Here is a 14,515-nt window from a genome sequence, read left to right on the forward strand (position 1 = left end):
CGTGATTTAGGCACAGCTTCTTTCTGGCTGTTATCAGACTACCGAATGTAGACATAAAATGCTGGAGTAACTCAGCGGGTCAGGCAGCATCTCTGGAGAGAAGGAATGGGTGACGTTTTGGGTCGAGACCCTTCTTCAGACTGATGTCAGGGGAGGGGACGGGACAAAGATAGGACGTAGTCGGAGACAGGCAGACCAGTGAGAGAACTGGGAAGGGGAGGGGAAAGAGAGGGACAGTGGAACTATCTGATGGTAGAGGTCAATGTTCGTACCGCTGGTATCAGACTACCTAATGTCTTCCCATAAGCTAAGGTACTCCCAATCATCCAGCCTATCACAATGTGGAGTTTGGACTTTTTCCTCTGTAACTTTAACACTACAACTCTAACATCCTATTCTGCACCCTGGTATTTTTCGCTTTGCACTCCCTGTTGCACATGTGTATAGATTGATTGTACTTGTGCACAGTATAATTTGATTTGATTTTGTAGCAAAGCACACAAAAAAGAGCTTTTTACCGTAGCTCAGTGATGGCGACAAGAATCAACCCATACAATACCACCTACACTTGTTGAAATTTACCGGGTCAATTAATTCAATAACCAGCATGTCATTGGGAGTTGTGAGAATGACCGGAGCACTTGGGAGAATCCCAGGCTGTGCAAGCTCTGTACAGAAAGCACCAGAGGTCTGGATCGGAGACTGACTCCCCTCAAGTCAGTGGCCTACGAGGCAATAGCACATATACATACACACAATCAAAGGTATTTATTCACAAAATGCTGGAGTAACTCAGCAGGTCAGGCAGCATCTCAGGAGAGAAGGAATGGGTGACGTTTCGGGTCCATTCCTTCTCTCCTGAGATGCTGCCTGACCTGCCGAGTTACTCCAGCATTTTGTGAATAAATAACTTCGATTTGTACCAGCATCTGCAGTTATTTTCTTACTATACATTCACACATACACACACACACACACATATATACACACATACACACACATACACACACACATACACACACACATATACATATACACACACACACACATATATATACACACACACATATATATACACACACATATATATACACACACACATACACACACATATACACATACACACACACATGCTAATATATAAATTAATATATAAATAAAACTAAAATGATGTGTTAACATAAAGTTTATTTTGAATGTAAAAGCTTGCCTCTATTCACGATGCCCTGCGATGTGTTCTTAAATCACAGTCAATGAACTTCAGTCCCCTTCGACCCATCTCTCCAACCTACCAACCTAGCCCCCCTGGCTCCAGCCAAGCCCCCCCCCCGCTCCAGCCAAGCCCCCCCTCCACCCCTGGCTGGCCCCAGTCTAGCCCCCCCCCCCCCCCCTGGCTGGCCCCAGTCTAGCCCCCCCCCCCCTCCACCCCTGGCTGGCCCCAGTCTAGCCCCCCCCCCCCCTGGCTGGCCCCAGTCTAGCCCCCCCCCCCCCTCCACCCCTGGCTGGCCCCAGTCTAGCCCCCCCCCCTGGCTGGCCCCAGTCTAGCCCCCCCCCCCCTCCACCCCTGGCTGGCCCCAGTCTAGCCCCCCCCCCCCTGGCTGGCCCCAGTCTAGCCCCCCCCCCCCCCCTCCACCCCTGGCTGGCCCCAGTCTAGCCCCCCCCCCTCCACCCCTGGCTGGCCCCAGTCTAGCCCCCCCCCCCCCCCCACCCCTGGCTGGCCCCAGTCTAGCCCCCCCCTCCACCCCTGGCTGGCCCCAGTCTAGCCCCCCCCCTCCACCCCTGGCTGGCCCCAGTCTAGCCCCCCCCCCCCCACCCCTGGCTGGCCCCAGTCTAGCCCCCCCCCCTCCACCCCTGGCTGGCCCCAGTCTAGCCCCCCCCCCTCCACCCCTGGCTGGCCCCAGTCTAGCCCCCCCCTCCACCCCTGGCTGCCCCCCCCTCCACCCCTGGCTGGCCCCAGTCTAGCCCCCCCCTCCCCCCCTGGCTGGCCCCAGTCTAGCCCCCCCCCCTCCACCCCTGGCTGGCCCCAGTCTAGCCCCCCCCCCTCCCCCCCTGGCTGGCCCCAGTCTAGCCCCCCCCCCCCTCCCCCCCTGGCTGGCCCCAGTCTAGCCCCCCCCCCTCCACCCCTGGCTGGCCCCAGTCTAGCCCCCCCCCCTCCCCCCCTGGCTGGCCCCAGTCTAGCCCCCCCCCCCCCTCCACCCCTGGCTGGCCCCAGTCTAGCCCCCCCCCCCCTCCACCCCTGGCTGGCCCCAGTCTAGCCCCCCCCCCCTCCACCCCTGGCTGGCCCCAGTCTAGCCCCCCCCCCTCCCCCCCTGGCTGGCCCCAGTCTAGCCCCCCCCCCCCCTCCACCCCTGGCTGGCCCCAGTCTAGCCCCCCCCCCCTCCACCCCTGGCTGGCCCCAGTCTAGCCCCCCCCCCCCCTCCACCCCTGGCTGGCCCCAGTCTAGCCCCCCCCCCCCTCCACCCCTGGCTGGCCCCAGTCTAGCCCCCCCCCCCCTCCACCCCTGGCTGGCCCCAGTCTAGCCCCCCCCCCTCCACCCCTGGCTGGCCCCAGTCTAGCCCCCCCCCCCCTCCACCCCTGGCTGGCCCCAGTCTAGCCCCCCCCTCCACCCCTGGCTGGCCCCAGTCTAGCCCTCCACCCCTGGCTGGCCCCAGTCTAGCCCCCCCCCCCTCCCCCCCTGGCTGGCCCCAGTCTAGCCCCCCCCCCCCCCTCCATCCCTGGCTGGCCCCAGTCTAGCCCCCCCCCCCCCCCTGGCTGGCCCCAGTCTAGCCCCCCCCCCCCTCCACCCCTGGCTGGCCCCAGTCTAGCCCCCCCCTCCACCCCTGGCTGGCCCCAGTCTAGCCCTCCACCCCTGGCTGGCCCCAGTCTAGCCCCCCCCCCCTCCCCCCCTGGCTGGCCCCAGTCTAGCCCCCCCCCCCCCCTCCATCCCTGGCTGGCCCCAGTCTAGCCCCCCCCCCCCCCTGGCTGGCCCCAGTCTAGCCCCCCCCCCCCTCCACCCCTGGCTGGCCCCAGTCTAGCCCCCCCCCCCCCCTCCATCCCTGGCTGGCCCCAGTCTAGCCCCCCCCCCCCCCTCCATCCCTGGCTGGCCCCAGTCTAGCCCCCCCCCCCCCTCCACCCCTGGCTGGCCCCAGTCTAGCCCCCCCCCCCCTCCATCCCTGGCTGGCCCCAGTCTAGCCCCCCCCCTGGCTGGCCCCAGTCTAGCCCCCCCCCCCCTGGCTGGCCCCAGTCTAGCCCCCCCCCCCCCTCCACCCCTGGCTGGCCCCAGTCTAGCCCCCCCCCCCTCCACCCCTGGCTGGCCCCAGTCTAGCCCCCCCCCTGGCTGGCCCCAGTCTAGCCCCCCCCCCCCCCTCCACCCCTGGCTGGCCCCAGTCTAGCCCCCCCCCCCCCCCTCCACCCCTGGCTGGCCCCAGTCTAGCCCCCCCCCTGGCTGGCCCCAGTCTAGCCCCCCCCCCCCCCTCCACCCCTGGCTGGCCCCAGTCTAGCCCCCCCCCTGGCTGGCCCCAGTCTAGCCCCCCCCCTGGCTGGCCCCAGTCTAGCCCCCCCCCTGGCTGGCCCCAGTCTAGCCCCCCCCCCCCCCTCCACCCCTGGCTGGCCCCAGTCTAGCCCCCCCCCCCCCCTCCACCCCTGGCTGGCCCCAGTCTAGCCCCCCCCCCCCCCCTCCACCCCTGGCTGGCCCCAGTCTAGCCCCCCCCCTGGCTGGCCCCAGTCTAGCCCCCCCCCCCCCCTCCACCCCTGGCTGGCCCCAGTCTAGCCCCCCCCCCCCCGGCTCCAGCCTATGTTGCCGTGCCCGCCTCGGTTGCCCCTGCCCCTGCTACCCGCGGCCTCCTCCTACATAGCCCGGCCTGTGCGGCCGCGGCCTCGGCCTCTTTCCCCGGGCTTACCTGGAGCAGCCTCTCCCTCCACATGTTGTGTCGCGGCCGCCGGCGGGGCTCCCAGTCCTCCTCCTCGCTGCCGTTGCTCCGGGCTCCCGACCCACCGCCTCCTAGCAACGGCCCGCCACGTCCTTGCGTCACCACGCTCACGGTCACGGGGTGGAGGAGGAGGAGGAGGAGAGCGATGGTCACGTGACCTCCACCACCCCTCGCGGTTGCTTCTGGGTATTGTAGTCCGCCCCACCCCACCCCCAATTCCTTCTCTCCTGAGATGCTGCCTGACCTGCTGAGTTACTCCAGCATTTTGTGAATAAATACCTTCGATTTGTACCAGCATCTGCAGTTATTTTCTTATACCTTCTCTCCTGAGATGCTGCCTGACCTGCTAAGTTACTCCATTGTAAGAAAAGAAAATAACTGCAGATGCTGGTACAAATCGAAGGTATTTATTTCACAAAATGCTGGAGTAACTCAGCAGGTCAGGCAGCATCTATTTCACAAAATGCTGGAGTAACAGTCTCGACCCGAAACGTCGCCCATTCCTTCTCTCCTGAGATGCTGCCTGACCTGCTGAGTTACTCCAGCATTTTGTGAATAAATACCTTCGATTTGTACCAGCATCTGCAGTTATTTTCTTACACTTGTAGCCCACTGTGATCATTCCCCGGGCGAAATGTTGGAGGAACTCACAGCGGGACAGACAGCACCTCTGGAGAGAAGGAATGGGCCTCGACCCAAAACGTCACCCACACCTCCTCTCCGGAGATGCTGCCTGTGCCGTTGAGGTTACTCCAGCTTTTTGTGTCTATCTTCCATTTTACCAGCATCTGCAGTTATTTTTTCCTACCCCGGGCGAAATGCTGGAGGAACTCAGCGGGACAGGCAGCACCTCTGGAGAGAAGGAATGGATCTCGACCCAAAACGTCACCCATTCATTCTCTCCAGAGATGCTGCCTGTCCCGTTCAGGTTACATTTTACCAGCATCTGCAGTTATTTTTTCCTACCTCGGGCGAAATGCTGGAGGAGCTCTCAGCGGGACAGACAACATCTCTGGAGAGAAGGAATGGGTCTCGACCCAAAACGTCACCCACTCCTCCTCTCCAGAGATGCTGCCTGTCCCGCTGAGTTACTCCAGCATTTTGTGTCTATCTTCGGTTTAAACCAGCATCTGCAGTTCCTTCCTGCACGTTTCGTCTGCTGCGGTAACTCAGCGGGCCACCGCAGCATTTCTGGAGAGAAGGTCTTTTGCTTCAGACCACTCCAGGTGTTATAACTACCTGGATAATTGTCTGAAAATATAAACGACCTTGCAGATGCTGCTCTTAAAAAAAAAAAAAGAGACGCAGTGGTGGAACTACCGCCTTGCAGCGCCAGGGATCCGGGTTCGACCCTGGCCTCGGGTCGGGTGCCGTCTGTACAGAGTTTGTACGTTCTCCCCGTGGGTTTTCTCCTGTTGGCTTATCCGCTTGTATTTAAAGAGACGTAAACATTTGGAATAAAACTTATCAACCCAATGAAACAGAAGAAATTCCTAACGCTGACTACGTTTCACTCCCCACAGATGCGAGCTTTCCTTTAGCTGAGTCTAGATACAGCGCGGAAACAGGCCCTTCGGCCCACCGAGTCCGCGCCGACCCGCGAAAACTAACACTATCCTACACACACTAAGGACAATTTACATCTATACCAAGCCAATTAACCTACAAACCTGCTTTGGGGCGGGAGAAGAAACCGGAGCACCCGGAGAAAAGCCACACGGTCACGGGGAGAACGTGCAAACTCCGTACAGACAGCGACCGCGGTCAGGATCGAACCCGGGTCTCTGGTGCTGCAAGGCAGCAACTCTACCGCTGCGCTGGTGCAGGCTCGAAGGGCCGAATGGCCTACTCCTGCACCTATTTTCTATGACCTGTTCTGCCATTTCCTACGTTTTCTAATTCTTATTTGTTTTAACAGCAGCATCTTCAAGGTCCTTTATATTTTCAAACACTTATTTGTACATGTAGTTCTAAAACACCTGGAGTGGTCTGAAGAAGGGACTCCATCCGAATCGTCAGCTGTTCCTTCTCTCCTGAGCCGCTGAGTTACTCCAGCATTTTGTGTCGTGTCCATCTTCAGCTATAACACGATCGTTGCGTTCCGAAGGAACCTCGCGTTATTGGATATCGTGTTATAGGGGGATTGCACGGCAGACGAGGTCACGATCCCTGACCCATATTGTTGCCACACACCGCCTTCTGGGGGGCAAGCCCGTGTACTGTAGGCAATCACTTACTATGGCTTCAGTGCAGCCCTCTGCTCAGTCTTTTTCTTCTATTTTATGTTTGGAACGACTTCTGTTGTGGGCAGACACAAAATGCTGGTGTAACTCAGCGGGTCAGGCAGCATCTCAGGAGAGAAGGAATGGGTGACGTTTCAGGTCGAGTCCCTTCTTCAGACCCCTTAAGATTATTAAGGGGTTGGACACGTTGGAGGCAGGAAACATGTTCCCAATGTTGGGGGGAGTCCAGAACCAGGGGCCACAGTTTAAGAATAAGGGGTAGGCCATTTAGAACGGGGATGAGGAAAAACTTTTTCAGTCAGAGAGCTGTGGATTATGATTTCAACTCATAACTACCCTCTGTGTAAATGTTTTTTTCTCACATCCTCCAAGAAGATCATAAGGCCACAGGACTTAGGAGTAGAGTTGGGTCATTTGGCCCCTCGAGTCTGCTCTGCCATTATTGATCTATTTTCCCTCTCAACCCCACTTACCTGCCATCTCCCCGTAAACTGACACCCTTACTGATCAAGAACCTATCAATCTCTGCTTTAAAAATACCCAATGACTTGGCCTCACTGCCATCTCTGGCAACGGATTCCACAGATTCACCACCCCGTCCAAAGAAGTTCCTCCTCATCTCCATTCTAAAGGTACGTCCTTTTATTCTGAGGCTGTGCCCTCTAGTCCTAGACCCTCCCGCGATTGGAAACATCCTTCTCCACGTCCACTCTATCTAGGGTTTGAACTTCTGCACAAATGTTTAAATTTGTAGTCCTAGTCTTTGAAATTGTTTGAAGGTTCTTAGAAGTTAGACAGTAATGAAATCTTACTTTCTCTCACTTAGGTTTGCAAATGAACTTCAAGAAGGTAACCTTTAAGATGGATTCCCGAAGGGAAGTTTTCATCTTCTATATTCACCGTCAAGATCGACCTTGAAAAATTTATAGATATTAAAGTTTGCAATGATGTGAGGGAATAGGGTGAGAAAATAGTATTTGAGGCAGGTCAGACAGGATTCGGTCGTACACTTGCATAACTAATTTAGAAAGTTTAGTAGTGCACTTATTGAGGTATTGAGGTATTGACATTTATTGAATTACTAGACCAAGTGGACCCATTGGGCCCAAATCTCTCCTGCATTGGTGCAGCACTCTCTCCTCCCCCCTCTCCCCTCCCCCCCTTTCCCCATCCTCTCCTCCCCCCTCCCCTCTCCTGTCCCCCCTCCTCCGCCCTCCCCCCTCCTCTCCTCCCCTCCTCCCCCCCTTCACTCCCCTCCCCCCTCACTCTCCCTTCTCCTCCCCCTTTCCCTGCACCCTACTTCATCCCTCTCAACCCCCCTTATCCTCCCTACTCACCCCTCCCTTCCCTCCACCCCTCTACCTCTCCCTCACCCTCACCACCCATCCCCCTCCTCTCCTCCTCTCCTCCCCTTCCCCTCCCCTACCTCATCCCCCTCAACCCCCCTTATCCTCCCTACTCCCCCTCCCTTCCCTCCACGTCCCTCCCTCCCTCCACCCCCCTCCCTCCCTCCCCCTCCCTCCCTAGGAAATAGATTTAACCTTTAAAATGTGAATAACTTTTAAAATATAACTCCGATTTCAATTAAACATCTTCCATTCGCACCAAAGGGATGATGGTGAATAAGGTGGGCCTAAAATTGTCGAGCTATCGTGTACCGTTTTGGCTGCAGTTCAGGAACAAACAAACAAACAAACGAGAGTTTTAATATTTAGATAATGTGCAGTGATTATCAATTTTAGGGTTTTATTACAGTTTCCCGTCGTGGGGAGCTCAACCTTTTGCTTAAGGGCACCATCTTTGAGGGTGTTTATCATTTGGTTGATTGATGTTCAATAAAGTTCACGAAAGTGTATGAGATAAGCCTTCGGGGTGTGGGACGGGGCAGAAGAGTGGGAGATAGTAGAGGAGAAGCTGCCTCTGAACCTTTTTAATTCATTTATATTTTAGGATCTGGCTGGCGGAGGCAAAGCCAATGTTTGTTGCCTGGTCCTGTTTGCCCTCAAATATTGTTGTTGAGCCACTGTTGAATGGCTACAGTTCTTCTGAAGCACGACAATGGTGGAATTTTGGGTCAACACCACTCCCTCCCCCCCCCCCCCCCCCACCCATCCCCCACCACCTCCACATGTTTCCTCCCCCCCTCTAGCTTTACATGTCACTCCTCACCAGAGCTTCCCCTTTTATCTCCCTGTCTCCTTTTTTTCCAACTCCTTTTGTCCCCATTTGTCATCCTTCGGTTCCCTCTTCATCTATTGCCTTTGTCCACCAACCTGCCATTCAAAGTCTCCCTCACCTTTTCAAAATTCATGGCTGAGCTGCTGAGAGAAGTCCCCATGAAATGGTAAATGCACGAGGGCTCTCTTTGTTGACGAGGACTTTTTAATACAGAAAGGAGAGGTTGCAAAATGTTCTTCTGTCCAAATATTTGTACGTGTCAAAAAATAGAATCACATATCCAGAGGTGTCACAACAATACTTTCACTGGGAAAGGGTGCCTCTAAAATGGAAAAAGTTACAGAGTTTCCAACATAAATGTGGGCATGAGAATTTAAAAGAGGAAATGGGTCACAAGATACTTGTAAGCTTTTAATCAATTATAAATGGATAATGGCAAGCACTGCAGCACTGTTGAGCCTTACCAATCAATATTGTATGGGGAGAAGCAAGGAACGGCGTACTGATTGGGAATGATCAGCCATGAACACATTGAATGGCGGTGCTGGCTCGAAGGGCCGAATGGCCCCCTCCTGCACCTATTGTCTACTGTCCATTGTCTATAATACGGACAAGAGAAAGGATTTGATGTTTCATTCAATTTTCCTATTCTTAAGGATTCATTGCGAATGGAAAATATATTCTACATTATAAATGGATCATAAATGATTTATGGAAAAATTGTTTCTCTAACTTTATTCTAGAACATTCAAATGATCATCCCCTTATTGTCTCCTAAGTAACGAGAGATTGGAAAAAAATCGATTGAGCAGGATGTAGATTTCCATACTCTGCAGACGTGTACTTGTTAATGCAAACTACCAAGCAGTTTTGTTTTAATAAGTTGATTACTGCAGCATTTGCATTACCACTATTAGCGTGGCCCAGTTCCAAAAATGATTGGCTGAGTCAGAGGGCTATGGTTTCAAGGTTCATATATCAACATCAGAGAATATCAACATTGAAAAGGGAGCACTTGGCCCTTTTGAGTCCTTCTTCGCTCTCTGCAAGTCCGGCGCGGTGCTTCAACGTCGGGAGCCCTGACCGCCCCGATGTGGCAACTACAACAGCCTGACCGTGGGAGAAGATGGCAGGGAAGAGAAAACGACATTCTGGCCTTCCATCACAGTGAGGAGGGGACTGGAGGAGACTCACTGTGATGGATGTTTCTTTTGTTTGGTGTTGGTTTATGATTGTATGTGTTATTGCATTTTTATTGATTATTCTTATTGGTCTTATTGTTGAACTCCTACTTTTTCATTTCACTGCACATTTATGTGGATGTGACAAATAAATTGACTATTGACTATTGACATCCCTTCAATTTTTCTCAAAAGAGATCCTTACTGATAATGTAGGAAAATAACTGCAGATGCTGGTACAAATCGAATGTATCACAAAATGCTGGAGTAACTCAGCAGGTCAGGCGGCATCTAGGAGAGAGGGAATGGGTGACGTTTCGGGTCGAGACCCTTCTTCAGACCTGCTGAGTTACTCCAGCATTTTGTGATACCTGATATCCTTACTGATAATACTTATTATGTGGCAAATGGCTTTTGGAGCTCGTACAACGATGATGAATCATCCCCATCAACCTGTCACCTTATGATTATGATAAGGTAACCTCAGTTATGTTGTCCAAAAAGTATTCAGGTTAGTGAAATATGATTTGGTTTATACAGACCAGGCTCAATTAATTAATCCATTCTGTAGGTTACACAAAGTGTGAGCCGATGATGGGGAGAGTAATGTTCAGGGTAGTGGATGGGATGGAAATAGTGGACCACCTTGCCCTGGCTATGACTAAACCCCATTGAGTGCATTAACGCAGGCAAGCAGCGAACATGTGTAGGAAAGAACTACAGAGGCTGGTTTAAATCGAAGGCAGACAAAAAATGCTGGAGTAACTCAGCGGGACAAGCAGCATCTCTGGAGAGAAGGAATGGGTGACGTTTCGGGTCGAGACCCTTCTTCAGACAAACAGACAGCAGCAAACATGCTCCTGACTTGTTCCTCAAGAGATGATGGAAGGGTTTTGAGAAGACAAGGGGTAAAGTACATTCCTGATAATACCCAGTCTCTGGCTGCACTTGTACAATACAGAGCTTTATTGTCATTCGATACCGAGATACCGAACGAAATTACATTTCCAGCAGTCACAGAACACAACAAAAAAGAAAAGAACACAAGACACACGACCCCAACACAAACATCCATCACAGTGACTCCAAACACCCCCTCACTGTGATGGAAGGCAACAAAACTTCCACTCTCTTCCCCCATGCCCACGGACAGACAGCTCGACTCCTACCGAGGCGACCGACCCGCACAGCCCCCGCAAGGGGATGGAAGTCCCCGCGGCCGAGCCGCACCGGGCGCTGAAACGTCCCGCGGCCGTACCGGGCGATGGAAGTCCCCGCGGCCGAGCCGCGCCGGCGATGTTAAGTCCAGCGGCCGTACCGGGCGATGGAAGGCCCCGAGGAGTCCATTCGGCCCTTCGAGCCAGCACCGCCATTCAATGTGATCATGGCTGATCATTCTCAATCAGTACCCCGTTCCTGCCTTCTCCCCATACCCCCTGACTCCGCTATCCTTAAGAGCTCTATCTAGCTCTCTCTTGAATGCATTCAGAGAATTGGCCTCCACTGCCCTCTGAGGCGGCGGCGGCAGTCGGCGTAAGAGTGGCGCATCGGCGCTGGCGTTTGACCCGTGGTTAGATCAATGTCTGCTCGTTGTGGACAAAGTAAAAGACCCGGACAACCACTTTCTTGTTATCAACGTCAACGCTGCACAGGGCGCACATCCAGTACGGCTTTTCCGAAGGAGAAATGAAGGGCATGTAGGACTGAACCTTCTTGTTGTTTTGGATCTCGTAGCTGACGAGCCGCTTACCGACGCACACTTTGCCCTCAAAATAAGCCTCGGTGGTACCGTGAGTTGGGAGAGAGCTCCGGACTCTCGGAGACTTGGGATCCCTGTTGAACGCCTCCTGGAACGCCTCCCTGACAGCAACGGCCAAGGCATCCCGGGTCCAAATGTTGGCTTCTGTCAGGGTCTTTGGCTCGTATTGACCCACGGGCTCGCTGGGAGACGTGGCTGTTCTTCTGGTACCCCCGGGCTGGGATCGAACCCCTCTCTGGGTGACCCTGTAGTGGACTTGGACTACCCCCATGGGCAGGTGCGTTCTGTCCGAGGTCATGGCCTCCACCACCACGGCGCCGCTTTGCACCAGTTTTATGAAGCTGTAAATGTTATGATAACCCTTGACCAAGCGGCCATGCACGCACATGCGGCCATGCTCGTTGTAGCCATTGTAGTGTTTGAAAGCGGATTCCGAAATCTCCAACCTCCAAGGGCGGCTAGACATGGGGAGCTACGGAGAGAGCGGGGAGCACCCGACCGGAATGAACGAGGAACAACCTTGTTGGCCACGGCCACACTCCGACCCAAGCGCCTGGAAGCCCGTTCCGCCCACTCGCCTTCGCCAACTCGACCAAAGCGTCAGGATGTTCAAGTCGGATGAACGATAGCTTTTACACCCCCATCTCCCCACCCCTCTCCTCCACCCAAACCTTCATTGTTGCGTCCAGGTAGTCGGATGCATCGTGGTGATTGTGTTAACTAATTGGTAATATATATGTATATCAAGTCACTAAAGCAGTGTTAGGGATCCTAGTGTGCCATGTCAATAAAACCGGTGACACTTTAAATCGACCAACAGCATCCATCCCCACCTGTTATTCCCGAACGATAGTTGTAGTTGGATAATCCAATCCATTAGAAAATAGAATAGATGCAATTTTATTTTCGAATGCAAAATCAACGCAAAGGGATAATCAACTCAAGAGGAGTGGGACTTCTAAGCCTTGCATTGAAATAAAATCCAATTTGGATAGAAGTAACGCTAAGAAATCTCCGGACTCAGCCCTGACACACCCAAAGGCGGGTCCTGAACATCCTCGGTCTATCTGTATTGGGGGTGAGTTGACTTTCTTTCGCTGGCAACCCTTTGATGAAGGCGGTGGTGGAGATCATAACCTGGCCGTTTAAAATGGGCTTCAACCAGGTGACTCCACGTTTCAGTTGGGGAGCAAACGGGAAGCTGGATCTGGGCGACTACTGGTCCCAGCTCCCTTTCCCCATCAGCGCCTTCTTTCGGCGCCTGGATGACCAAGTGACACTTGCCTACGTCCAAGCCATCTTAGACAATAGACCTTTCTCGTTCGGCGACGGCGCCGGGGTCGAGTTTTTCGGCGACGAGTTCTTGTACGGATCAGAGGAGCCCGGGTCGAACGAGATACAGTTCTACGTGGCGTATGGAGAGATTAGCATGAGAGTGGGCAAGCAGGCACTTCTCGCCTTCCTGAAACTTGTTGTCGAATCGAGACCCCGACCATTTTTTAAAGACGTGCAGGAATGCCTGAAGAACTTGGAGCGAGACCTACAAGAGCTGAAGCGTCTGGGTATGTCTTGCGCGCCAGCTCCCTGACTTTATCATTAGCCGGTATTCTGCGTAAGAAAGAACTACATATGCTGGTTTAAATTGAAGGTGGACACAAAATGCTGGAGTAACTCAGCGGGCCAGGCAGCATCTCTGGACAGAAGGAATTGGTGACGTTTCGGGTCGAGCTTCGGGTCTGAAGAAGGGTGTGGACCCGAAACGTCACCCATTCCTTCTCTCCAGAAATGCTGCCTGACTCGCTGAGTTACTCCAGCATTTTTGTGTCTGCCATTCCGTTTACCTTGTCTGTTTGCCATTAGCTTAGCTTTCCCCGCCTCTCCACTTCACCCATCCACACCTTCGTGTTATCCATTGCATCTCCATCTGTGAAGAAGGGTTCCAACCTGAAAGGTCGCCTATCTATCGGGTTCATTACACTGAGCCGCTAAGTTCCTCCACACTTTGCGTTTGACTCAAGATTCCAGCATCTACATGTACCTTGTGTGGGATGCTCTTTCCCTTAGAGTCTCGGAGCTGTATAGCAGGGGAACAGGGCATTTGGCCTAACTTGTCTATGCCGACCAAGTTGCCCTCCACATATCAGTCCAGATATCTTTCAAAAGTCGTAATTGTACCGGCTTCTTCATAAGATACTTCTCCATCCACCCCTTCCCCCTTATTCCTCGTATTCCCTTTATCTGCAGCTTTAACTCGTTCTCATTCATCAGCTTATCTCCTCCCGTGCCCATAAATCCTCAGTGCGCCCGCCCTGTATTTACATCAACAGCATTCTCTATCCCCGTTTTCTCATTCGCTCCTCTCTCTCTCTCTCTCTCTCTCTCTCTCTCTCTCTCTCTCTCTCTCTCTCTCTCTCTCTCTCTCTCTCTCTCTCTCTCTCTCTCTCTCTCTCTCTTTTCTCTTTCTCTCCCCCCCTTGCCATCCCAGTCTTATTGATTATCGATCAACCTTTCTCGTTCCTTTTGAAGGCAGACACAAAATGCTGGAGTAACTCTGCGGGTCAGGCAGCATCTCAGGAGAGAAGGAATGGGCGACGTTTCGAGCCGAGACCCTTCTTTCTCGTTCTTTTCGTCTCTTTCTTTTATCGCCCTCACCTTTCTCTTTATCTCTGCTGTCCGACTGGATTCCACCAAGCGACGAGGTTGTTCTATCTCGTCTTTGACCCTGTTTCTGCGTACTCACGGACTGACCTAACCCGGCTTCTCCCCATTCTCCCGATTACGGGCAGGATCGATACATTTCACAGTGTGCGTAATTTTGGCGCAGTCCTCCCGTCTACGTCCGCAGGAGTAGACAGCTATAGTATTACAGGGACATTTAATGATGAAACCGGAGCATCTTGTTAACAATCTGTGGACCTGTTTTCCAGAGCCTGTATCTGAACGGGTTCAAAGCCCCTCTTTTAAATATTGCCATTTCGTTCTCAATATTCGCCCACTCTTGAGCCGGTGTCTTGGGTATTCACTAAAATATATCGACTCTTTAAAAAAAAAAAAACAGGTTAAATTACATAGAAACATAGAAAATAGGTGCAGGATGAGGTCATTTGGCCCTTCGAGCCAGCACCGCGCCATTCGTTGTGATCATGGCTGATCATCCACAATCAGTAACCTGTGCCTGCCTTCTCCCCATATCCCTTGATTCCGCTCGCCCCTAGAGCTCTATCTAACTCTCTTTTAAATTCATCC

The 14,515-nt window shown here is 53.6% G+C and overlaps 1 protein-coding gene across 2 annotated transcripts in view; it reads right to left on the minus strand.

The window, feature by feature from the left end:
• Nucleotides 1–4,000, minus strand: part of adck5 (aarF domain containing kinase 5) — a 59,263-nt gene extending 55,263 nt beyond the window's left edge. For both annotated transcript variants that reach the window (XR_013549186.1, XM_078425894.1), the window contains exon 1: nucleotides 3,879–4,000. Coding sequence is in view for 1 of the 2 variants with exons in the window: in XM_078425894.1 (XP_078282020.1) it covers nucleotides 3,879–3,902 (24 nt within the window). In the remaining variant the exon portion in view is untranslated. The remainder of the gene's footprint in view (nucleotides 1–3,878) is intronic.
• Between the last annotated feature and the right edge of the window lie 10,515 nt (nucleotides 4,001–14,515).

The sequence above is a fragment of the Rhinoraja longicauda genome, chromosome 2 (assembly GCF_053455715.1).
Source record: "Rhinoraja longicauda isolate Sanriku21f chromosome 2, sRhiLon1.1, whole genome shotgun sequence".
Taxonomy (NCBI): domain Eukaryota; kingdom Metazoa; phylum Chordata; class Chondrichthyes; order Rajiformes; family Arhynchobatidae; genus Rhinoraja; species Rhinoraja longicauda.